This window comes from Labrus bergylta, chromosome 3, assembly GCF_963930695.1.
Source record: "Labrus bergylta chromosome 3, fLabBer1.1, whole genome shotgun sequence".
NCBI lineage: Eukaryota > Metazoa > Chordata > Actinopteri > Labriformes > Labridae > Labrus > Labrus bergylta.
This window is the reverse complement of record NC_089197.1, coordinates 35,170,934-35,197,945: the sequence shown is the minus strand read 5'-3', so window position 1 is coordinate 35,197,945 and position 27,012 is coordinate 35,170,934. Positions and strand designations below refer to the sequence as shown.

The 27,012-nt window shown below is 38.5% G+C and overlaps 1 protein-coding gene across 1 annotated transcript; it reads left to right on the top strand.

The window, feature by feature from the left end:
* The first annotated feature begins 7,085 nt into the window (after positions 1-7,085).
* vps35 (VPS35 retromer complex component) lies at positions 7,086-26,738 on the top strand. The gene is made up of 17 exons (XM_020641429.3): positions 7,086-7,217; positions 9,593-9,691; positions 10,425-10,521; positions 12,936-13,059; positions 14,501-14,683; positions 15,628-15,847; positions 17,111-17,194; positions 18,032-18,141; positions 18,326-18,422; positions 19,186-19,334; positions 20,499-20,706; positions 21,472-21,627; positions 21,827-21,949; positions 22,030-22,209; positions 22,982-23,221; positions 23,729-23,872; positions 25,455-26,738. Exons 1-17 carry the CDS (start codon positions 7,215-7,217, stop codon positions 25,632-25,634), a joined length of 2,397 nt encoding a protein of 798 aa, XP_020497085.1. The 5' UTR covers positions 7,086-7,214; the 3' UTR covers positions 25,635-26,738.
* Positions 26,739-27,012: the final 274 nt, after the last annotated feature.

Here is a 27,012-nt window from a genome sequence, read left to right as displayed (position 1 = left end):
TGTTCTTTTTAATTTCAGGCAGCTTTAGAAATGTCATGACCTGTGATTTCTCCAGAGAAGTATTATATAAAGAAAGCACAATGATTTGGTATGGGAAGAAGACAGTATTTTTACAGTATGGTTGAACAAAAAGCATTGTCATATAATGAGCATCTCTTGTTGCAGTTGGTTGGTTGCAATAATTATTGATGGACTCGTTCTTCTCTTACACACTTTTCTCATGAAAAATAGTTTTTTAAAATCTTTCAGTACATTCAATACTATCAATCGTTCAAATAAGAATATTGTATCATTTAAAAAATGAATGGTATTAAAAGCATCAGAGGAAGATATTGTCGAGCATAATGTGAAGCTTTTGCTGAGTCTCTAGTATTATGGAGGTGTGGTTTTACCAATATCAGAGGCTGGCTGAGGTTGTGATGGACGAGCCAAATGTGTCATGTCATGGCGCCCAGAAACCCTGAAGTAACTGACCATGAATTATGTCTTTTTTAGGGTTTTCTGTCCACCTGTTGATCCCATTCTGCTGAACACCTCAGTAATGCCTGAATAGAGTTGATTTCCACAGTTTAAAAACATTTTAGTGTTGATCTTGACACATTTTTGATCACATCCAAGCCCAATAGCCTGTGTCCTTGCTATTCTACAATTCATTTTGCACCTTGATATATGTTTGACCTCTTGAACCATCATGCATGTAAATAGTTTGGCAGTTTGGCAGAGGATCTTTTAATCTGTAGAACTAGAAACACACTGGACTAGAAGCTGTGGATTAACCAGCGAGAGAAAATGAGGTTTGCTGGGGCAAAAACTCCTTAAAATGTTGAATTTATCTGAGCAGTCATTCTGATTCAACCTGTTTTATTTCTCTTTTTAAAAACTCATCTTTACTGACTTTTCTTACATTCCTGAAATTATAATATTCTCTATTGTCATGAACTAGATTGAATTGACAGTTTTCATATGACAGCCTCTCTTCCTCCCTTTCATTGTTAATGTTATTGTTGTTGCTCTGTTTCTTTGTCTCTATTCATCTCTCTCTTTCTACATCTCTCCCTATCCCACTTTCCAAGCCTAACTTAATTGCAGCAGATGGCTGTTCGACTGGAAAATGCCCTCTGCTGCTTATGACCCCAGTACCAATGGTTCCTGCTAGACAATACGTCTCTTCGTGGTTTGTCTCTTTCAGCCTTTGGGTTGAACTTCCCTAGATGATTCACCAAACCTTAGAAACTCCTGAGCTCACTTACATGTGTTGGCTCTTTCATTTCCTGCGCAGCTCTCGTTTTGTCTGAATCTCGCTTCATGTCATTAGCTGAGATTATATACAGTAGCCAATTCATTTTTCAAATTCATACTTGGACATGTTGAGTGTGGCACTGGCCTTGTCAGCTTGATCCAAAACAGAATGCATTCTTGTGTCAAGCTGCTCCTTTGCAGCCTCCCAGATGAGGATATAATCCATGTGACTCACAACACCTTCGAACGCCAAACTTCAGGCCACCCCTGCAGAACTCAGTGCCTGGACACAGCCCCATGCCAACAGGCATAGAGAAACTGGAAGGCATTGTCGTTTTAGGAAAATTGGTTTCTTAAATCCAATCTGTAAAATGTTTTTTTAGAGGAGTACAGATACGAGGAACATTGAACATGAATCTTACTCTAATCTATAATCTGTAAAGTGATATTTTAAGTGAGTATTTCAATAAGCATTCTTTCTTGTTGTGTAATGACCTCAGTACCCAGTCAATGGGAAACTCTAGAAGGAGAAAGTATCATTCAGGTGCAGCAGCACTGGGACATTTGTCAAGCTTTGTGATTCACTTCTGCTTTGCTGTAATGCATCTTTGTGTCAGGGTCCTGAACCACACATGTAAGAGGAGCCTCTCATTACAGATGAACACATCTGTCTCTGTTTGGTTCTCAGGAACAACCAGACGGAGCATTATTTAACTTGACACGCAGCTTAAAACTAGTATAGCAGTTCAAATTTAAAACATTGGAGAGAGCTGTCTCCCCCCCACCTCCTCCCTATAGTCAATGTGCATGCAGGTTACCACGTTGCAGACACTGAAGTTTCAATGTTTAGCCAGCTCTAAATGGTCTCGTAACCTTTCTTGCGTTCTAACCTCTCTGCATCTTTCAAAAGCATCTCCAATATGTATCCTAGTGTTTCTACATCTTTGAGCTTATTAGAGAAAAAGCTTGGGATTGTTAGGTCGGGTATGTGAACTAGTCCGATTGCCCACTTCCACTTTGCTGCAACACGGTTTCAGTTTGCCTGGCAAACAGAGAGGCGCTGAGCCTTAAAACCGCTTTCTTCTCGGGTCAAAACAAAAAACAAAACCATTCGGTAATCAAAACTTATTAGGAGAACATACTGGCTTCTGCGTTGTTGACAGAAAAGACAGCACTTTAACATTTCATTTTTTTTTAATGTCTGATGATATAGTAAGGTCATTGTATGATTTAATTCAGTAGATATTTTACATATTGAACCTTTAAGAAGCTAAAAATAGAGTTGTCCAACCAATTGTAATTAAATATTTAGTAGTAGTTACTCCTCCACACTGCAATATTGTAGAATAACTAGTTTAATAGTTTTTTATGGTTAATGTTCATTTATGGCTAATAAATAATGCAGACCAAACACGTGGCAAGTTAAAAGTGCAACTGAGATGAAAAAGTATTTATCTGAGCGATCTGTTGTCTGACTGCCCTTTATTCTGCAGCATCACTCCACTATTAAAGCTGCAGGTCATATTCAGGAGGTTACACAGTGACATGATATGTTCTCATGGTTTGTTGATTTGTTTCTGGCAATACTTTTGTCCCTATCTTTGAAGAGATTATAAATAAGGAAATCGTTTTTTAACCACGTTTACGGTAAATCCTACAGCTACATGTCAATTCCAACCATTTGGGATGTATCCCTGAGAGAGAGCAATGACTGTATAGAGCTTTTTTCCTTGTGAAAGTGATATGATGAGAGCTCTGCTCAAAGCGTTGCTTAAGGCTGTTAGTCCACTATTATTTCTAAAATAGAAATTCAGAATCATATTGATCAATGGAAATCAGATTATTTCTGCTGCCACTATTTGTAAGCCTAGTTTCATGTTATCTGATGGGAAACCTGACAAATAGATTTTTATATGAAACAGAATGAACAGCTTTACAATTTGCATAACCCAATTTAATGAACAGTAACACTTGCATTTTTTTTGCTATTTTTTTCTAAAATGTGGGACTTTAGCACAGCAGTTAACTTACAATATCTGCATATATCTCTTATATATATATATAAATTTATATTTATAACATCATGGGCATTTACATGAACCTTTATTTTGAAGGCACAGCCCAACTCTGACAAAGTGTGCATATTCATATTCCATTAGGCTTCTAAAGAAATAATACAATTTGTAATAACATGCTGACAAATTTGAACCCAGATCCATGAAGTCAAACTAACCTGGGAACAAATGTAAACACTTTTTTTGTTGTTGCTACAAATAGGGATTTCTTATTTATTTTCAATGCAAAGATTCTGATTTTAATTTGTGAGCTCTGTAAATAAATCCCAGCAGAGGAGTGATTGGGGCACATTATATAGCTGAGCTGTCCACAGGCACAGTGAAAAAATAAACGAGGTAATACAAACAAATCAATAAAACATAGCAGCAAGCGTCCTTGCTTATTATTCACCAGTACTGATGATCAGTCAGCCATTAAATCATTAAAGCTCGTCCTCCTCTTTGTGATAACTGACACTAAAATGTTAACTGTGGCCCAGGTTCAAATCCGGCCTGTGGATCCTTTCCTGCATGTCATTCCCCACTCTCTCTCTCTCGCCCTGATTTCCAACTCTATCCACTGTCCTATTTCTCCATTAAAGGCACAAAAAGCCCAAAAAAACAACAACAAAAAAAACATTAACTGCTCCTCTGTGCTCTTTGTGCAGACTGAAACATGAGGCATTTTCCACATTTTCAACTGTCACAATGAAACATTAGGCTACATGTTATGCAGAATCTGTTTGCTATGCTTTAACAGATGTGAAAATAGTCTAATTCACAAAGCACCAGCAAAGGTTAAAGATGTACCCCTTATGTGGCTGCTAAACAAATAGTGTGTAAGGGCTCCTGCATCTTGTTAGCGTGATAATAGATAAGGTGATATACATTCACATGAGCCTCATCATAAAGAAGAAGTCAAACTGAAACAACCACAGTGCTCACATCCACATTCAGTGAGTGAAGAGTTAATCAACCTCAGGAAGTTGATCCGACTGAAGTGCAGAATAAGCAGGTTTAGCCCATAGACTAGAACATGGATATAGTCTAAGTGACATCAACCATTGGTTTATGAAGTGCAGTTTTGACACCCAACCATAGCAATTGCTATATTGGAAATGCTGTCTCATACTAGACAGAGACAGAGAGCTGAAGCTGAGGCTGAAGTCTGTCAGATCAGCAACTCCCCTCAATGCACAGATTTTAATTTCATCAAATCAAAATGGATAAGTTAAAAAATTGTCCCCCTTTAATGTGTGCAACAATAAAGACCTAATTTTTTGTGTGTGATCTTTTAGTGAAATTAAACTGACCACCAATCATTGGTTCATCTGTTCACACACATTCCTCAATGATTTATGTTTGGGCTTTGCTAAGTTACTTGAGGAAGCTGATAGCCTATCTTGTTCAATGTTTGAATTTTGATGGTTATATTTACAATTGTCTCAAATATTGTTGTAGGACTAGTGTTTCAGTCACATTTAACTCCAAGACATAATGTTAATGATAGATGAAGAATAAATACTGATGGACACAGCCTACTTTGACAAATATGAAGATTCAAGAGAGACTTTCTTTGAACCAGTCAATCCTATATAACCAGATTTTATTCATCTTCCATCATCACAATTTGCCCCATCTATGTGGGGAGAAAAGTCAATGTGCAGTATGAGCTGCTAAATATATTCACTGTTGTCACACATTAAGACATATTAGTATAAAATCAATGTTTTCTATAATTACACCTGTTAAGTGATTAATAGTTATTGTGAATCTCCTCTATCATATTTGATCTCTTTATATTTGTATATTGTTTATATTGAACTAATCATTTGTTAATCTTCATACTTTCCTGTTCTACTTTGGCAACATAGATTGTTGATCTGTCATGCCAATAAAGATGATTTTAATAGAAATTGAAGATGTTGCGCTTTCCTGGTCTACTCCTCCACTCAGCATTCTACATTATTGTTTCACAAATAATGATAATAATAATAATAATAATAACTTTATTTATATATCACCTTTTAAAAACACAGGTTTACAAAGTGCTTTGACAAACAACAAAAACAAACTAAACCAAACACAGAAGAACATAAACAACAGCAAGAACAAACAAATGCAAAATACTAAGAATAATTAAATACAATTCAACAGAAAAGAACCCATAGTGCACGATACACAACCAGACATATATAACCCGACCATCACAAGAACCATCACAAGAACCATCACAAGAACCATCCAAAGAACCATCACAAGAACCATCACAAGAACCATCATAAGAACCATCCAAAGAACCATCCAAAGAACCATCACAAGAACCATCACAAGAACCATCCAAAGAACCATCACAAGAACCATCACAAGAACCATCCAAAGAACCATCACAAGAACCGTCACAAGAACCATCCAAAGAACCATCATAAGAACCATCCAAAGAACCATCACAAGAACCGTCACAAGAACCATCCAAAGAACCATCATAAGAACCATCATAAGAACCATCATAACAACCATCATAAGAACCCAGGCAACACAAGAACCATCCAAAGAACCATCATAAGAACCATCATAAGAACCATCATAAGAACCATCATAAGAACCATCATAAGAACCATCATAAGAACCCAGGCAACACAAGAATCCAACAACACGAGCTGAGACCAAGAGGACCAGAGATTTAAAAGGATGTTAGAAACTAAAACAGATAAAAGCAAATAAAAAGATATCAGCAATAAGAAGGTAAGAGCAGTAAAAAAAATAGAAACAAGTGGTTAAAGGATCAAAAAACTAAAAACTCTAATATTAATAAAAATACAAAGTAAATATAAATATGAAACATGAATAGACAAAGTAAGCAAGATAAGAAATTACCAAGTTAAAACACAAGAGGAGATTAAGATATGAGCATAAATACGAGATAGGACCATAAATAAAAGGACAGTAAGAAGTAAAAGAAGATAAAAATAGTAAAACCAGTAAGAGAAGACATTAAGAAGATGACATCACATAAAAGCAAGTCTGTAAAAGTTTTAAGAAGGGATTTAAAAGAATTGAGGGAATCAAATTCATCCTTTCACACACTTATGGATCCTTAATTGGTGGCAGTAGTATGCTCCCGAGACATTGGACTAAGCCAGTGGTGTCCAAACTTTTTTTCTTGCGGGCCAAAATTGTTGTGTTAGAATCGCTCGCGGGCCACAGGTTTCGTTTTTAAAATATAGTTGAAAAAATAGTAAGGCTTTGCAGATCAGAATCAAAGGGCTCGCTAAAGAAACCCTTTAATAAAAGGAAATCAAATATTTTGATTTCTTTGTTCTACTTTATTTGTTTTTTTCTCAGAATCAAGCCTGTAATGTGGCTCATGTTTTTGGAAAAGCTTTCTGCATGTAGCTCAGGTCATTAAATGGTTAAACAACAGTCTGCTTGTTTGCAAAAACAGCAGTTTTTTTACATAGTTTACAAAAAAATGTGGAAAATAGTAAAAGCTGTAAAAAAAACAACAACAACATACATGTTACTGAACATTTTCTATTTTAGAAATATTGTTCAGCCCTTGTTAACATGAACAAGAAAAATAAGATAATGTGGCAATCTTAATCAAGGCCTCCGGCCAAAATCTTTGATTCTTCATCTGAAGTCACGGGCCGCAAAAAATCCCCTCAAGGGCCGCAAATGGCCCTCGGGCCGCACTTTTGACACCCCTGGACTAAGCTCTTTCATTTAGTTTTTATAAACCTGAGTTAAATGGAGAAAACAACAAACTTCACATTAAGCATTGTGATGTTAGTGGAACAGTGGCCACGCCTCTCCTCTGCTGTTTGCAGCAGAGAGTTCAGACAGACCGTGAACGCAGCATTAATGTGAGTCACATGACAGGCCAGCCTCTCCGACTGACCAGATACACATCTAATAATCATGGTAAGCGTTTTTCTCTATAAACTTAAGATGTTATACATTAACACGTTTCCTTACGATACGTCTTTATCTTTGAATAAAGGAGCATATGATCTCTGGAGTCTAACGTAACCGCAAACTAGACAAAATGAGACGTGTTTGTGTGTGTGTGTGTGTGTGTGGCCTAACGAAACGTCAGACAGCTGCTAGCTAGGAGAACAAGATACCAGCTGACAACAAGCCAGGAGAAAGACTACTAAAACCACCAACATGTTGCTTTATTCACCTTCTTGATTAAACATAATACCCAGTGTTAAGTGTCGGGTCAGATGTTTAATTACCTTAAGAGGTGACTGACAACTAAACGCTAGCTGTTGTTAGCATGCTGTTCCGCTTTGCTGTGTCATTTACACTTTAATCTATATGTTTTATTCCTGACATCGTTTCAACATCAGCCAGAAGAAATAAGCAACATTGATATACGTATTTTGCTCAGGCAGTAATGACACCACCCGGGAACAAAGTGCTACATGTGATTTAAAGGCTTCAAATAGAAACTGTAACTGGGCTGCGAAGTTGAGCACTCAAGTGCTTATGATGCATTCAAGTGCAATCCGGATGTTTAGGTTTTAGAAGTTGTCTTTTAGAAGTTGTTTTTTTTTTAGCTTAAAATGTATTGATAAGTATAAGTATAAGTACATGTATATGTTGCTGTTGAAACACTTTGTAAATGTGTTGACATTGTTCCAAACGTGTTGTTGCACCTCGTAAAAAAAAAAATAACTTAAAGGCCTACTACTGCATCACCTGGGTTTGGAAGGGTTTATTGCAGGGATTGGCAACTTTGGTCACAGCAAGGGCCACATTCATTTAACTGTCACTGCCAGAGGGCCAAATTGTAGTATACAAAAACGATTGCAGTCAATTATGTCTCAAATTTAACTCAACATATACCAGTGATCAAATATTATTATGGACATATTTCTGGTTTTCATGATTTCATGGCAGATTTTGTCATGTTTTCTTCATGTTTTGATATATAAAAATTGACCTGAGGGCCACTTTGAGGGTTGACGAGTGCCGCATGTGGCCCCCGGGCCGCCAGTTACCCACCCCTGGTTTATGGTAATTAAAAAAGTTTCTGTGCCACATTAAAAAAGATATCACATCACAGCCTCAGCAAACTTAGATATATTGCAATAACCACATCTGCATTTTGAAAATGACCCATTAAAAATGTTAATTAAAGTGGTTAAAATGTATACTTAAATCCTTTTCAATATCATACATTTTGAAATGATAGTCTTTTTTTTTTTACCATAGACACTTTCGAAAAGTACTGAAGCTTTGAACAAAACTGTACTTCATGAGAAAGGTGTGTAAAAGAAGAGCTAGTCCATCAAAACTTGGACAAATACATGGGCGACTTTTTCTAACAGAAATGATGCCAACATATTTGTCATTTTTAGACAGCATTCAGGTGCTTGCCTGAACTATAACTTTGTTTACACCCTGAAAAACTACTGCAGTTTAATGAAACAACAACAACAAATTAGGCTATGTAATAAATGCATCTTTTAGCATTTGAACAGTTTCAAAGTGTCTGAAAGGTTTTTATAACTTTTTTATTTTAAACAGTTAAGAGGTAAGATTCATGTTCAATTTTTATGCCAATTTTCCCTTTACTATGATAGATATGCCTTTGAGAGAAACCCAAATCCAAACAGGTCACATGACTGACATCACATGTTCTGCGATATAACTATTACACATGAGAAAATCGCAATTGCAATAGTGAAATGATACATCGTTATTTCTATCTGTGCAGGTCACTATTCGTGATAAGTAATTACAGCATGTTTCTTATTTTGTGTGTGTATGCAAAATTTGAATTGGTCAGACATTTCACATCCTCAAACAAAAGTGTACCCATGCTCGCCATTTTTCTTTCCACATTCTGATTTGAACTGGGCTAGACGTGCAAAAAAATGTAGAAAAAAAGAATTGACACCATGACTGCATGGTTATTTTCAAGAAACGGGGATGTGACGATTGTTGGAAACAAAAGGTGAAGTTGTCACAGTTTGGATGAAGTGATGCGAAACATCAGCCCTGTCACAAATCTTTGGAAATAATCTCAAGTCCTTATCATTTTAAAATCATAAAGGGGTTTTAAAAGTGTTTTTCAAACTTATTTAGTTTCTCCATAAATGTAGCTAAATAATAAATTGCCATCATTTCAGACAGTCTGTTGATAAAGTCAACTGCTACTTAACTTATGCCTGAAGATAAATCAGTTTATCATTTAAAAGTGATAACAATAAAGTTGATTAACTCTAAAAAATGATGGTAGACAAAGCAAAGAATTCAATGTGTTTTTTTTTCTTGTTGTATTACAGCCAACCACTCAGCAGTCTCCCCACGACGAGCAAGAGAAGCTTCTAGATGAAGCTGTCCAGGCTGTCAAGGTCCAGTCCTTCCAGATGAAGCGATGCCTGGTAGGATCATTTAAGTTCTTTCTAAATGTCTTTTTGTGGACAGCAGCTTTACCAGCTCAAAGGCAGAACACCGGCATCTCCAGCACACATTTTGGACCTTAGACATTTTCCTTTGGAACTTACCAATCACATCATGATTACCTATCAGACATTACAAGTCAATTGTTTATCTCATGCATTTGTGTTTATTTTCTTCCCATGGGTGAAGGCCATGTTCCAGACCTTTGAATCTCTGCTAACATTTCAGTTTTTCAGTGATCAAATATTCATCTGATATGAATTGAAGTGGAACATCACTTTTGCATGTTGGCTTCAGAGTCGGTGTAGGTATGAGTACATCACAAAGAGTAATCACATTTTATACAAAACAACCTGTTCTATTTAAACGTGTACATTTATGGAGAGGATGCAGTGTGTGCGTGTGTGTTTGTCTGAAAACAGACGGTGCGATGTGCCCTCGGTTTCACACACACACACACACCTCTGCACCATTTGCATAGAAATTAATTCCTCCTCCTCTGCAGCACTGCTGTGTGTATATAAATATATATATATATGTATAGTACATCGGGTTTCCTTCCTTCATTAGCAAAAGTTCACTTGCTCACTGTGTTTTAGGAGTAAGGGTTACCAAATACTGTTGTGATGCCATTGTGTCAAAACTGGTATAAAGTATTGTTGTTTTTTCTTTTCAAATGTCATGGTTTTGATTCTGTTTCTGTGTGGCCTGTAGGACAAGAACAAGCTGATGGATGCTCTGAAGCATGCTTCTAATATGCTGGGTGAGCTGAGGACCTCCATGCTGTCTCCAAAGAGCTACTATGAGCTCTGTATCCTTTTCACTTACTCTTTATGCATCGCACCTTTTTCAACCTGTGGATTACTGAAACGTGACCTTTATCTTCTTTAAACCTGTCTGACTGTCTAAATGTTAGGGCGTACTCACACTAGGCAATCCATACTACTCTAAAGCCCTTTGAGTAGAACTTTGTTAAATCCCTCAGTGGAAAGAAAACAAGCCTTTTTAGTGGAAACACTTTAATCGGCTCATTTGTTCATAAAGATTACATTTGCAGCCCGTACAGCTGAAGGCTGAGGAAAAAATCACCAACTAATATAAACCTCTTTTCCATTTGAAAAACCAAAGCATCTCAAACTCGGTTCTAGATTTACAAATACCAGATCCTTTTGTGAAAAGAGACGTATGTGCTTGCTCATGATGTAGTAACATCCATCAGATTTAACAAAGACTTCTTCTAGATGACTGATCATTCCTCCATTTGTTTTAAAACCCTTCTGCACCAATCCAGAATTAAAACACTCATTAAACAGACAATCTCTTGCAGTTGGACTGTCCTTTTGTCTGTGTACATTTAGAGGAATGAAAGAGAAAAGAGATGTACTACTGAGGAAAACACAGTTCATGTTTGAACAAGATTTTTGACTCGCATATATCTGCATTGAAGTTTGAGCACAACATTTGACCAGCATATATATAAATAATTTGTTTAACCGAAAAGTAATTCTGGTGCTGAGTAGCGAGGGGGATGACGCTTAAGTCGACAGAATGTGCATGTCCCTAAACCTGACCCCGCCTTAAAGAAAAACTTGCTCATGTAAATGACTTCAAAACAAAGGTGTTCAAGGTAAGAAATCATTTGCAGACTCAAAAGTGCAGAAATAATTATCACTTTATATCAGGGGTCACCGACCTGAGAGCTACCTGAAGGGTCATATGGAGGGATACTTGTTCTGTTTAATATTCCTAAGTAATTACATTTTACACAGTTTAAAAAATGAATAATAATCATTTAATAGGATACATATGAGACTGTTCACTTTTGACTGTAAATTATGCTCCACATTCACTAATGAGGATTTACCAATCATAGGTAAAACATATATCTATTTAACAGGTAACTTCAATTATTTCTGTGAAACTCAATCAACTTTCTTTATTTTTCTTTATTCTTTATTTAACCAGGAAAGAGACTCATTGAGATTAAATATCATATCACACCTGTGACATTTTATGTTACAAATGACATTTTAAACACATCACAAATCCTTCCATCTGTCGACTTTCTGCTGCTCAAAAGTCAACTGTAACCAGGGGTATACTTTGATACTGTAACTCTAACCCTTTTCACACATACAGAAATGTCCTGAAAAACTCTGGAGATTAGTCTACCCGGAGGTTCTTCAGTCTGTGTGTGAACACAAACAGACACATTTTTTGTGCAGACTTTACCCAGAGTTTCTCCTCCAGACTCTGAGTATTTTATCCACAGAATATCAGAGTGAGCTGATGTCTGAACGCGGCAGCATATACTCTGGAGATTTCAATTTGAGCCAATGAAAAGAGAATGACCTTTATAAACAGTGACTGCCTAAAGTGTCTGCACGCCATCTCTGTGCACTTAATTAAACGTCTGCATTCTGTTTTCTGTTGGTCAGTATGTTGTTCTCCTCTCTTTTGTGGATGTTGTCATTCCATTGGATTACACATAGCATTGATATAAAGACAAATATTCTCATTATAACGTCGTGTAGTGGACTCTGTTGCTTCGGCCGCTACTTCCACGTTGTTTATTTACATCACACCTTACCTCAGGAAATCCCCCGCCCCCCCTCCCCTCTGACAGGGATAGTCCCCCGCTGTGAGGAGCATATGTGAACGGCTAGGTCAGGAGAACCTCTGGAGAAGTCCTCCTGTAAATATCTAGATATTATCGGAGTGCATATGTGAAAACGGCTTCTGATTGAGTCTTGCAGATGTGCATCAGTTAGTTATGTTCTGTGTTCTTAATAAAGTTTATATCAGAAAACGCTGATTCACACAGATGGGTTGAACCAAACAGAACCTTTAGACTCTTTGTTGTTGTGTTAAGGGTCTTTAGTAAACAAGATCTGCACACTGAGAAGCTCCCGTTTGAAAGATATATTAAATGACCTTTACTTTGACCTCAGACAGGTCAAGTTTATAAAAAAAAAAATAGTTTTAAAATGTTACATGCATGTTAGTAATTTTTGTATTGACGCAAGTGTGATTTAATAAATAAACAAGCTCTGTCATGATGATGTATGGGATTTAGATAGAGTGTGTGTGCTGTCAGAAGTTGGAGAGTTTATCCAGTGATGTTCCTGAAAACATGAGGACAGAGGCTGCTGTACCATTTTAAATGTAGCACAGCGATGGATTATTGTGTGTAGATGGTTCTGCAGTCCCTAACGGTCTTTTCAGATATGGCTATCTCTGATGAACTTCACTACCTGGAAGTTTATCTGACTGATGAGTTTGCCAAGGGACGTAAAGTGGCAGATCTCTATGAGTTGGTCCAGTATGCAGGCAACATCATTCCCAGACTGTGAGTTTCAACCATCTTTCCTTCCAACTGTCATAAACACTTTGAATAGACTCCCTCCATGCACATACAGTGGACCTGTGGTTCAGAACAAGTAGTGGGAAGAGACCTTCAAATAGTCAATCTGAATAATCTCACATGCTTCTTATCACATAGTTAGTTATATAACATATATAACACCAAGGTTAATAACAAGGTTATGTAAATCCATTGACCTGGTTTCTTACCTCATGAATCTCTGAAAATGAGCTCTCCACTTGTCCACTTTATATAGCTCATGTTAGTGATCAGCAGGGGTACCTGTGTGTTTAAGAAGGAAAAAAAAGTTCATGTCTTATGTTAAATGCATGTGTTGTGCCACTGGGATAATATATACACTTCTCAAAGGCATCACTTAGTGGGCACAGTATAACACCAAGTCAGTTAAACTTCAGGGATATTAGTCTGTCCATTAAAAGAAAAAGTGATGGGGAATCAGTTTCACTTGCTTTGGTGCAAATGAAATTGACAACAGGTGCAATGGAGAGGCTTAAGCAAGACAAGCACCAACAGCTCCTCCAGGATGGCACATCTATACATGCAGACTTTGCTGTGTCTCCCAGCATGGTCTCAACAGCATGGAGGAGAAATCAAGAGGCTGGACATCAATCCAGAAACAGGAACAGTATCTGCCTCTTGTGCTAGGAGGAACAGGAAGAGCACTAACAGTGCAGAGCCCTACCAAACAAATATGATACAGGCATAGTGACCTAAATCCAAATGGCAGCCTTTGGGGGCGCCATGTATCTGTGCATTGAACACCACCATGCACCGCCAACAGACTCATTCCAACAAGCTCAGTCCAGGAACGTAGTCTCATAGTCTGATGCTATGATCCTGGTCTGGGAGGAGATACCTCAGGACACCATCCACAGACTAATAAGGAGCAGGCAATGTTGGGAGTGCATAAAGTCACATAGGAGCCATACACACTAAATTATGACTGTTGGATCGGACTGTGATTTTAATTTTTTACTTGAATATTTGGTGTGATTTTTAAATCCAGCCCTTAATGGGATGATGATTTTGGTTTCCATTGAACGCTATGTTCTCAACAAATTATACAATGTACATCAGTAAATATTTTCAACTTTAATAATTGGTTCAGAGTGTGTAGATGGTCACACATTTAAGTCACACAACATGTGTTGTGTGACTTAAATGTTCCCTTAAATATCTATTTATCGTTTTTGGCTGTGACACGGTGGCACACCTGCGCTGAGTCAAGAATGAAGAAAGCTCCTATGCTCGTCTCTTTACATGGTCTAAATATTCTTTCTTGAAACAGTATTTTGTTCAATACCTGTTTAGTAATTCCACTTCATAGCCAGTAGGGGGGGGTCAGTCCCTGTCTGTCTGATAAATGATGATAAAGTGCCGTTTTTCCCTTTCCTGTCCCCTCCAGCTACCTGCTAATCACGGTGGGTGTGGTGTACGTCCGCTCCTTCCCCCAGTCTCGTAAGGACATCCTGAAGGACCTTGTTGAGATGTGTCGTGGTGTCCAGCATCCGCTCAGGGGTCTCTTCCTCAGAAACTACCTGCTGCAGTGCACCCGCAACATACTGCCAGATGATGGAGAGCAGCCAGAGTAAGTCCAGCTTTGTGTGTCTCTTCATCTGGACTTACACATAGCATGCTGTGTAGACTCATAAGAATCCAATGCTCGTCTACTAAAGTGAGAAATGCCACCAGAATGAATGTGGCCATTACCAAATGTCCTCAAATAGTTACCTGTGGCTTTATTAAGATAGAATACCCAGCCTTAATTAGAACTTTAAGCTGAGCTAACCACATTCTGGTCAGATTCCTGGCACGGGAGCTAGGCTAGACTTCGCTGCAGAGCCATATTGTACTATGTAATTTAGCTGTTTTTAACAAGCTAAAAAAAAAAGATTTAAATGAATGCTATATTTTAGAACAGTTTCAGGGCTCGACTTTACAGTCAGCAAACCAAGTGAGTGAAACTTTCAAGACAAAGTTCCTTTGGCTCTTCTGGTTTTTAAATTTAAATTTGAACAATTTTAAGAAGGTCTGTGAAACATCAGCTGTTCAGTACGTCAGGGAACTCTGGGTGGTGAGTGAAGAAGACTGCAGGCATATGTTAGTCACTGGTATCCCCTGATCCAGAAAGGTCTTTTTACCAATTCCCACTTGCAGACACGGGCTGACAGTTTATACTCATGCACCACCAAGTAACGTTAGATCCCTTCTCTCCTCCAGTTTCCACAGAGGTTTCCCCCTGTCTTTTTCAGACCTGTTGAATCTTCATCAGCAGAAGTGTTTAATTAAAGTATCCTCTTATATCCACAGCAAGTCATGGTCGCTTAAAAATGACTTTAAAAAAAAAAAACTATAATATCGTCATTTCATTTCTATTTCTGTGGTACTAATGGCCCTGTAAAACCTCCACCTTGTACAAACAGTTTGATGGATATTGAGCTTCTCATTTCATCTGGAAAAGGAAGAGAATGCTTCTTTTAGACATTTCTACATGAATCCCTGTATTTAAATGTTTTTTTCTTTACTCCACAGGGGAACAGAGGAGATGACCGGTGATATCAATGACTCCATTGACTTTGTCCTCCTGAACTTTGCGGAGATGAACAAGTTGTGGGTAAGAATGCAGCATCAGGGTCACAGCCGAGACCGAGAGAAGAGGGAAAAGGAACGACAAGAACTTCGGATTCTGGTTGGCACTAACCTGGTTCGCCTCAGCCAGCTGGAGGGGGTCAATGTGGACAAGTACAAACAGGTGTGTGTGTGTGTGTGTGTGTGTGTGTGTGTGTGTGTGTGTGTGTGTGTGTGTGTGTGTGTGTGTGTGTGTGTGTGTGTGTGTGTGTGTGTGTGTGTGTGTGTGTGTGTGTGTGTGTGTGTGTGTGTGTGTGTGTGTGTGTGTGTGTGTGTGTGTGTGTGTGTGTGTGTGTGTGTGTGTGTGTGTGTGTGTGTGTGTGTGTGTGTGTGTGTGTGTGTGTGTGTGTGTGTGTGTGTGTGTGTAAAGTCATTTCCATATTAGCGACTTACAGCATTAGGCAGAATGTGCGACATCTTACACATAAATCAAGTATCATCTGTACATGTCTCTCTGAGTCATGACTGTCTGCAGCCCGCCCAGTTGTTCTGACTTGGACTTTTGAGATTCCTATAGTTTTTGCGGTTTTTTTGCAGTAATATATGAACCCATTAGTAATACGTCTTTATAAAGGGAAGAAATGTGGTGGAATACAAATGGATCTTTTCTATGTTGATTGCATTGTTAATTAGTAAAATAATCAGACATCATCATTTGCTCTGCTTAAGGAGCTGCAGTCAGTGCTGAGAGGAAAGTCAGAAAGCCCTCTGCTGGTTAGACAATGTAATGGCATCAGGCTTAATTGCCCCGAGAATTCTTTCCTTTATTCTGTAAAAAAGTTTTCATGACAAGACATTTTCGGACACATATAAATATATTTGTGATAGGCACATATCTGTGCAACAATATCAGTTGATAGTATATTGGTTGGGCTTTTATTGTTATAAAATAATCAAATTGATAAGAAGGCTCAAAGTTTAATTGATTTAAGTTCACTGTGGACTGTTGTCAAGTGTGCTCTCTAACATTAGACAAGGGTCCAAAGGGACTGAAATGGTGTTTCACTTTCTAATAAATGGTGATGCTGAGCCAGAGCAGTGTGCAGGATTTTTAAAAAAAAAAGAAGAAAAGAAAATAGAATTTAAAGTCACAAATTAGAAAAGTATGATGGTTTGTCATTTTGAATTATAAGTATATACATTTTTTATGTATAATTTTATATTTTCTTTATTTTGCCATCCATCTTGCAGAAAGAAAAGGTATCACAATGTCAGTTTCCCAGCATCTGCTGCCTTAGTCAATATTCTGCTTTTATCATTTTTTTTTTCATGACACATTAATTAAAATGAACCCAATTTTAACACAGCCCTAAATACTTCAATCATTTTCAATATTTTGGAGCTTGAGACCTGTCGACTTCACACCTTTTGTTTTTCCCTCCCACAGATTGTTCTGGCTGGAGTGTTGGAGCAGGTTGTGAACTGCAGGGACTCGTTGGCTCAGGAGTATTTAATGGAGTGTATCATTCAGGTAGACATCGGGGGTTCATTCAGCCAAATGTAAATCATGTTTAAACTCGTGCAGTGATTTTCCAAAGTGTTCTCACCTCCTTAAGCGTAAAAGTTATTTCTTCATCTGACATGAGATGAAATCAGCTGTAAAGAGGTGCTGTTGATCCAACTTGTCATCAGCCAACCCTTCACTGATTATTTGGACAGGTTTTGACTGCAGCAAACGGCTTTTTCTAATAATGTACTGGTACTGACATTTAAATATGATTGACTTCTGCAAATAGAGGTCAAGTGAGGAAGAAAGAGAAATGGAACAGTCTTCATGGGAGAGTTGAAAATGTAATTCTATGGTTTATTTAGTTCACTAGTGTGGATCAGAAATATGAAAAGCACTCCTTTATCGACTTTAAACACTAAGAAAGTTTTTGGTTTGAAAAGTTTTAAACGTCTGCCAGCAGCTGCATTTGTCAAAGTGTATTATGAGATGGCTCTTCACTATCATGATGAAGCTGATGGCTGCAGCAAAAGAGTAGACTAGTCTGCATCATTGCACTGGATCCAATTTTAGTGTCAGAACAGTAGAAGAAGAGAAAGAAGTAGCAAACATAACATTTTAAAGTTTTTTTTAAAGGATTTTTAAAGTTAGATTTAAAGTTTTGATTTAAAAATGAAAATATATATTCAAACAATATTGCAATAACATTTGAAGACAGATTCCCTTTGTTGTCTATGATGTTATTTTTGGCAGACTGTGAATAAAAAAAGAACAGTTTTGGGTTTGTTCTATAGATAAATTGACAATATGAAGTATAAGCACATGTGTACACTCCTGACATGAATGAGTCTGTCTTGATAGGTTTTCCCAGACGAGTTCCACCTTCAGACCCTGAACCCTTTCCTCCGCTCCTGTGCCGAGCTCCATCAACATGTCAACGTCAAGAACATCATCATTGCCCTGATTGACAGGTACAGTTTGACACACTAGTGTCCATTTGAAATGAAGCCAGGAAGCGCTACATAATCTTAAGCTTGGAGTGAATTTACAGACACTCCAGAAAATGTGATCACAAAAAGCAGAAGCAACAATGTAGGCAGTGGTGGACTATTTCTGTCTGAGAGTCATCAGGGTAAACGTTGGTTTGTTTTTCAGACTGGCTCTGTTTGCTCATCGAGAAGACGGCCCTGGAATCCCAGCTGAGATCAAACTGTTTGACATCTTCTCTCAGCAGGTGGCCACAGTCATCCAGGTAAGAACATCAGCTTTACCTGCTCGCTAAGACGAGTCAGGCTTTACAAGAGTCAGGCAAACTGTGCTCTGTGTAAGATGGGTTCATTGTAATGAGATACAACTTAATCTTTTGTTTCAATCCCATCACCATTGAAGGTCTATTATTTCTTCTTCTACATCACTTGTTTTTAAAGCGTGTTTATGTGGCTAATACTGACTTGAATGCAGTCACAGTATGTACCTATTTGCTCTCTCTCTTACTTTTTACAGTTGACAGGGAAGAATGATAGTTGCATGTTACAGAAGAATTATTTATTAGAGCCTGGCTGATTAATCCTGATATTAACATATCCAGTGACTATTGGTAAAGGCTAATTTTAACGCAGATATGTGCCGATATTACTAGATTTATTCACCAAATAGCATTTCATTTCAGTTTCATTGTATTACACTAGTAGTTCTCTTTCACCAGCAGAGGGCATTGTATGGATTTCAACAAGCATTATCACGCTTCAGTGTCAAGCGGTGACGCACGTACATGCAGTTACTTTCTAGTTGAGTGACCATCTTGTTGTCTTTAGTGTAAATCTTTTCCACAGGTGACGATGTTAGATGTACACAAAAAATGTGTACATCTATATCTATCTATCTCTACAGATCGAACATAGATCTAAGAAAGATATCGGTCAATATATCGGTATCTGATTTAAAAAAAAAAGAAAAATTGTGTCAAATATTGTGCTGACACAGCAAATGTTTTGATTCTGTTATTCCTGCTTCAGTCTCGCCAGGACATGCCATCAGAAGACGTGGTCTCCCTTCAGGTCTCGCTCATCAACTTGGCCATGAAATGCTACCCTGACCGGGTCGACTATGTGGATAAAGTACTGGAGGGAACTGTGGAGATATTCAACAAGCTCAACTTGGAACAGTAAGTCCTCAAAGTCCTGACACACTGCAGATAAAACAACAGTATGGATAAGTTCTGTTTGCTGCACCTTGGGGCCCATTCAAGGTCTCTGAGTGCAGCTGCAATGTCGTAAAACGCCCGTAGTACATAGCCAGCTTGATCTGCAGCCTTCTGTTTCACTCTCTCTAAGTGTTAAAGCATGTCCACTATATAGTCTAGTTGGGCTTCTTGCTCACTCACTCTTATTCTCTTATGTGCTTCATCTGTCACATCCTCTTGTGTCTCTTAGAATAGAATAGATGTTTATTGCCATTTGTACAGGACAGTACAGGTACATTTGAATTCTTGTGAGTCAGCTTCTACAAAAAAGTTAAAATGATATTTAAAATAGAATAACATTATAAAAGTACAAATAAAAAATAAACTGTACAGAAGCTATACACTGTATTAAAGCAAAGATATAATACAAAACAATAACAAAGGGGAACACTGTACAATGAAATGAAAATATCAATATTTTTTCTTGTCTCTACTTTCTACATCTCTTATTGCACCTGAGGTTATTGCACACATATTTTTCACATTATATAATTGCACTGTTTTTTGTTTTTAAGGTTAATATTGCACACTTGTATTGCACTGTGAGGTGGTCAACTGTCCATTTAGTCTGTGAGGTGTGGGGTGAAGTACTTCCTTCACATCTTAATGTCCTGTGCTACAAGTCTCACAGCAGCAGGGAAAAAGCTGTTGTGGTAGCCTCAGACATTGTATCAAACAGTACAGAGACCTTGTTCTTTTTAACTGAAGGCTGCTGTGTGAGCTAGTACCGTAAAGCTGTACTCACTTCATGCTAGAGAACCGTGTTCCGCTGCCATATTTTGGGTCTATATGACAAATTGTGACATAGCAAAATACAAAGACTATTAATCCTAAAGTCCCCAGAACCTGTTGATTTAAACGCATCATAATTACCCCTAACCCCCCTCCAACCCAACCCCTGTCGTCCAGATTTCAGGGTCTAGAACTGTTCAGGTGCACAAGTGAAAACGGCTTGAAATAATCAAAACAGCTGTATGTGATGAACTAAACCATCACACTCATTTCACATTTTGACTCGTACAGAATATGTTTACTCACTTGACTAGGTGTATGACTTTGACCCTTTCCATCTTTTCCCTCCTACAGCATAGCAACAAGCAGCGCAGTGTCAAAGGAGCTAACCCGACTGTTGAAGATCCCAGTGGATACCTACAACAACATCCTGACCGTGCTGCAGCTCAAGCACTTCCCACCACTCTTTGAGTACTTTGACTATGAGTCACGCAAGAGCATGAGCTGCTATGTGCTGAGCAACACGCTGGAGTACAACACCACCATCGTGGCACAGGAACAGGTCAGATTTCTAGAAAAACTAAAGAGTGAGGTCATTTTGGGATTGTGACAGGACGGGCAGTCACTTAAAACAGACATTTTGTACCACTTTGACTTCCATGCCTTCTTCTGTTATTTAGTTATCCACAAACATCCCTGTTTATACATGGCAGCCATCATGCACACACGCATTTAACAATATTTTTATTGAAATTTGTACATATATTTTTACACATATAACTGAACTACAATAAACACATCTAACACACACAAATACAAGACCTACATAAACATTACAAAAAAATAAATAAAGAAACACAAGCACTCAACACACAGCGATCTTAAAAGGATCATGTGCTCTGGTTTCCACATATTTTCAAATTCTTTTGTCCTTCCTTTAGTTATGTAAGTCAGTCTCTCCAGTGTTATACTAGATGCCATCTCCTTCATCCATACGCTTATCAAAGGCACATCAGTTTTCACGCATGCAGAGTTAAAAGCAAATATATCTCTAGCCTTAATTGCCACTTAATGAAGAGCTTTGTCAAACCAAGTGTAACACTGAACCTACCAACAGCTGGTTAGAACAGCCTGAAACTCATGAAAGCATCTGGCTTTGGCAGGGCAAAGTACAAGAGATGTATCAAGTTAGCTTTTCTGTATGATAATGGGAAAAAGGAAGGCTCTGTCTATTCATGAGTGTGTCCCTGTGCAGGATATTTGACTTGTATGTGATTAGCTCATTGTTAACTTTTATTCTTTGCACTCCCTCACTGGTCTTTTCTAGGTGGACGCCATCTTGAACTTGGTATCAACACTGATCCAGGACCAGCCTGACCAACCGGCCGATGACCCCGACCCAGAGGACTTTGCTGAGGAGCAGAGCCTTGTGGGTCGTTTCATCCACCTGCTCCACTCCGATGATCCTGATCAGCAATACCTTGTGAGTGTTTTCTTCCACAGTTTGTACCTCATGTACCAAATAAAAAGATAGAATGATAAACTACAGCATGCTTTAGAAAACTTTAAAAGATTCAAACCTTTCAAGTTGCTCCTAATTTTACAACTTTCTTATTCCAAAGTGTAACTTTAAGATTAGTTGTCTGTTGTTCATTGAAGTCATTATTCTTATTTGTTGGCAGATTTTGAACACGGCCAGGAAACATTTTGGTGCAGGTGGAAACCAAAGGATTCGCTACACACTCCCTCCTTTGGTGTTTGCTGCCTACCAGCTGGCCTTCAGATACAAAGAAAACTCCTCATCGGTGTGCACACATTCTCTTTGACTGCATTTGTGATGCTGCCTATTTTTACTTGACATTGTTTCAAACTTTTCTCACATCAGGATGACAAGTGGGAAAAAAAGTGCCAGAAGATCTTTTCCTTCGCCCACCAGACCATCAGTGCACTTATCAAGGCTGAGCTTGCTGAGCTGCCTCTTCGACTCTTCCTGCAGGGGGCGCTGGCTGCAGGGGAGATTGGCTTTGAGAACCATGAGACTGTAGCTTATGAGTTCATGTCACAGGTAAACCATTTACTATTTTACAAACTCTGTGTTGTTTGAATCACTTAAGGCCTCAGACTTGCAGAAAGTTCAGACAGGTGTCCGATTGGTTTGTCCTACTTTGACATGTTTTAGAAAATGATACAAAATCTTTTGAAGTTGCTTCAGTAGATTGCATGACCTCACAGGTATAAGATGGGCTGCAGTGTAACATTTGTGTAACACAACAAACTGAGGCAGCAGCTCCTGTGATCTGTAAAATGACTGTTTCTGTAAATAGCCTTGTTTCTCAGAATAGAGCGATGGTACAGCTGTGCCTGGTTAATAAAAATGTTACTAAAGGAGCAACTTCAGAACTTGACGTATATATTAGTCGGGATATGCGTGATAACTCAACTTCATCATCCTCACTATGTTGCACTAAAATGACTTGACCTTTAAAGTAGGCCAGCATTTCCTAGCGGGTGCTGTAGCTGCGATTAATGGGCCTGTTCTCCCCGCTCTACATCCCAAATGTAAACCAGCACAGTGGATGGACGGTATCTAATAGAAGCAGCTGTGTCAGGTTAATGTGGCATATCAACCAGGCAGTCCACGATGAGCACATGCAGCACAGGCATGTTGACATTAACCTGAAAATCCAAGGACTAACAGATACCCAAAAAGAAATAAAAAAAATATATTAAGCGGTCAACCCGAGGGATACCTTTCTATCAGTCTTACATATTTGTCCCACCCTTTGTCTCATTTCTGTTCATCCTCTAACCCAGCCTGTCCTTTGTCTCCTCTCCAGGCCTTTTCGCTGTATGAGGATGAGATCAGTGACTCTAAAGCCCAGTTGGCAGCCATCACACTGATCATCGGTACCTTTGAGCGGATGCGGTGTTTCAGTGAAGAAAACCACGAGCCGCTGAGGACCCAGTGTGCCCTGGCTGCCTCGAAGCTGCTGAAGAAGCCCGATCAGTGCCGAGCCGTCAGTATCTGTGCTCACCTCTTTTGGTCAGGCCGCAGTACTGACAAAAATGGTGAAGAGGTGTGTATGATTAGTTTTGTTAATGAACACTTGACATGTTGATAATGTCCATGGAGTTAATGAATCGAGCGTCATGAAGCACATCTCTTGGTTATTGATGCAGTAAGCTGCTGTGAACATGACAGCTTTAGTCATGTTTGTGTTTCTGTCCTTATCTGAAATAAAGCAGTGACAGGAAAACAAAATCAATATTTTGAAATAGCTGGCTTCCTGTTGGGCTTATGGAGGCTTCCAGCTGCTTTTATTACAAGTGTGGACATGACATGCATGCTTACCAAATCTTTCTCAACTTCTACATAGAAATGATGTAGGGCTAACTAACACTTCTGATATATATTATAAATGCAATTGATTTTAAACAATGAAGAAAGTAACCATCTTTCTGTGTCTGTGCCCTGATAATATTTAATAAGTATAATATATAATATTTCAGTAGGTTTCTGACATCACTGTATTCACATATTTTGATGCACGAATCATTCCTAACAACTGATGATGCATCTGCAGATCCGCGATGGTAAGCGGGTGATGGAATGTCTAAAGAAAGCTCTGAAGATTGCAAACCAGTGCATGGACCCATCGCTGCAAGTCCAGCTGTTCATTGAAATCCTCAACAGATACGTTTGCTTCTACGAGAGGGAAAACGATGCGGTAAGACAAAAACAAATGTTACAGAGTCTCCTTTTACAAGCTTTGCTGTGAGCAGCTATGAGTTAGTTTTACTGTAGTTACTCTGCTTTGATCTGGTTTCATGTAAATAAGATACCATGGTGCTGTCACATTGTAGAGGAAAATAATGAAGTTCAACAGATTTCTTATTGATAACCGTTACATACTAATAATGTCTGAAAGAGACCTACCCCCAAAAGTAATCTTTAAAGAGAGAGAGTAAGCAAAGTCTGACTCATGGGTATGGGTATTTAGAGACAGGGGAAATTGCAGAGCAGACAGGTGAGATGGTGAATTTAAAGCCTTATGATATGCTTATGATAGAGCCATGTTAGAAATGTTCACAGCAACAGTTTTGGTTGTATTCATGCTTGTGGTAAGCCACAACTATCCCTCAAGAACTTTCTAACATGAAGAGAGCAAATAGTAGCTCAGCCACTTTTCATTTGAGTTCCTGTCTGACCTTTCACCCCACAGACACAGAGAAGAGGGCCAGACTGTATGGTGACTGCCCAGTTAATCCCAAAAACAGCTGTGCATATGTCATGTTTATGATGCATTGTGTGTGTTTTTGAACGTGTTGACACATTATATCATCACTTGACATTTGCAAAGCCTGTGTGTCTTTGCCACCCACTGTCTCTGAGCAGAACAGCAAACAAGTAGAAGTACAGGGACCTGCCTGAAAAGCTCTGTGACATGTCATCAGGATACGTTTCATTCAGTTTTACAGGCTCGGTGTTCTGGGAACAAAAGTCATTTAATAAAATAAACTGTTGGAACCCACATGCTGTGTCTCTATTGAAAATATGTTTAGAAATACATAGGGACATTATGCTAGTTATATTAGGTTAATTATGACTTATTCTTTAACTTAATTTGAAGTTTGCTCACGATTGACATAAATTCACTTAACCTAGTTTCCCTGAAGTTCTCATATCGACACACACCTGCACCTCTCGTCTCTTTAATAAACAAACTAACCCTCTGTGTGTCCGCTCCTTTGACAATGTTCATCAGCAGAAAAACACAACTACCTTCTTAAAACGTTTCACAAACCATTCTGCTGCTCCACACTTGACTCTCTCTCTATCTATCTCTTTGTCTCTGGTTTCCTAAACCTGCAGAGCATGTGTCTGCAGGGTAGAGAGCGGATGCAGATCGTCCACTAGTTTATCAATTTTCAGATGGGGATCTTGAACGGAAAAATTGCTGCATTGATAATCATTATCTTAAAAAATCACCATCCCCCCCCTCATCTGTTGGTTAACTTAACCTACTTTTGAGCTAGCTTGTTCTCTTGTCTCCCCCTCGTACTGCAGCTGAGAGTGACAGCTGGCCTCAGTCAAACTGGTGCAAGGCTAAGTTTGCATATTTTCAGTTCTGAACTCAGCTTAAATATGTTGATTTTTACAGCTAACTGTCAGATTTGGTTGAGTGGCTTAAAAGGAGCAAGTGCTCTGAAATCATTATTAACCTTCAGAACAACCAGAAATGTCCTTTATGATGTTTAAAACAATGTAAATACCAAACTTACACCGTTTCTCATTCTCCACATGTCCAGGTGACCGTCCAGGTATTAAACCAGCTGATCCAGAAGATCAGGGAAGATCTCCCCAACCTGGAGGCCAGCGAAGAAACGGAGCAGATCAACAAACACTTCCACAACACACTGGAGCATCTTCGTCTGCAGAGAGAATCCCCCGAGTCCGAGGGCCCCGCCTATGAGGGCCTGGTCCTTTAAAACTCTTTCAGATGTTTCACAATGTTATGAATATAAAACTGTAGGCCAGGATTCAAAATAAATGTCAAGAAGAGCTAAAAGAAGTCACTCATTTCCTCCTCATTATCTTTCACTGGCACAACATTTATGACGCAGCTCGGAGGTATTTGAGGCGAGTCTTAGGCACCAATCCTTTATGAATTCTTTTTTGACCAACTTTGTGTTAACCTATACCATTGTATTTTTTAGAATTATAATCAGATTTTTGTTTCTCCCTGCTCGCTTTGTTCACATCATTCCATAAGGAGAGTGACTGTATTAACAACATGTATAAAGTCTGCAGAAAGTGCTGTTCAGTATGTGTGAAACAGGTTAGGACCGCACATGCAAACATTGAAGGTCCCATTTAAAATGTGCCCATAGTTCAAGAGCAGCATCTTTTCACCTTTTTAAACTTTGTTGAATTTTAAGTTAATAATCGTGAAGCATTTTGCATGATCCTCAAGTCTTCTGCTAGCCAGGCTGAGATGAAAAGAAAATACAAACAACCCCATGACTCAAATAACCAAGATAGGGTTCATATTTTTAAGAAGATCCTATCCTTTCATACTCACGCAGTAACACGAGATTAGTCTCTGTTGGCTCCATATTTCATGTGCTGGTTCATTTATGGACTCCTCCTCAGTGCGTCGACATGTTCAGAACTGCAGCATGTGTTTGTATGCTTTAGTGTGCATAAGGTTAGGGTTTACTCTTAAGAGTCCAACCACCCACAATGTCAGACTTAGTCAATAAGTAAAACAATGTTTTCTTGGTGATGCTGTCCTTTCAGATCCATCTCTCATGTAGGGGTTGCAACAGTTCCTCAGGATTTGCTCACTAGTTGACAGTTGCTTTAATGATGTAAAAGTTTGTGTGTAAAGTTTTGAAATGGTTTGCTGCAGCCTGACAGTTCCTGCTGATCTATCTTTCTAAACTCTTTTGTTGATTTGTTGAAGGCAGTATGGAGCACTTTCTCTCCCCTAATGAAACCTATGTAAACCCACTTGTGAATCAGATCAAGAAAACAACCGATTATAGAAATTATTGTTGTCACTTGCTGAAATAAAATTAAAATTAACAATACCAAGTTTGTATTTTGTGGAATGTACGCACAATATTTGAATAAAATCAAATCATTGTATTATTTTGGGTTCCTAGACAGAACAGAATCAAGTATGTGTAGTTTACGGGTGTGGAAAGTGTGGAGAACGATTAATTCCCAGACTATTACAGAAGATAAACGCTCTGTCATAATAAATCAATCATAATAGGCTGACTGCTTTTGTTGGGATTTGGGATATAAGATCTATCAATGTTGATACATCAATTTGAAAAGAAATGACCAAATACAGTATGT

Coding starts and splice junctions, on each gene's coding strand:
- vps35 (XM_020641429.3), top strand. Junction 10,522..12,935: donor AAAGAGCTACTATGAGCTCT/GTATCCTTTTCA, acceptor CGGTCTTTTCAG/ATATGGCTATCTCTGATGAA. Junction 22,210..22,981: donor CTTATGAGTTCATGTCACAG/GTAAACCATTTA, acceptor TCTCCTCTCCAG/GCCTTTTCGCTGTATGAGGA.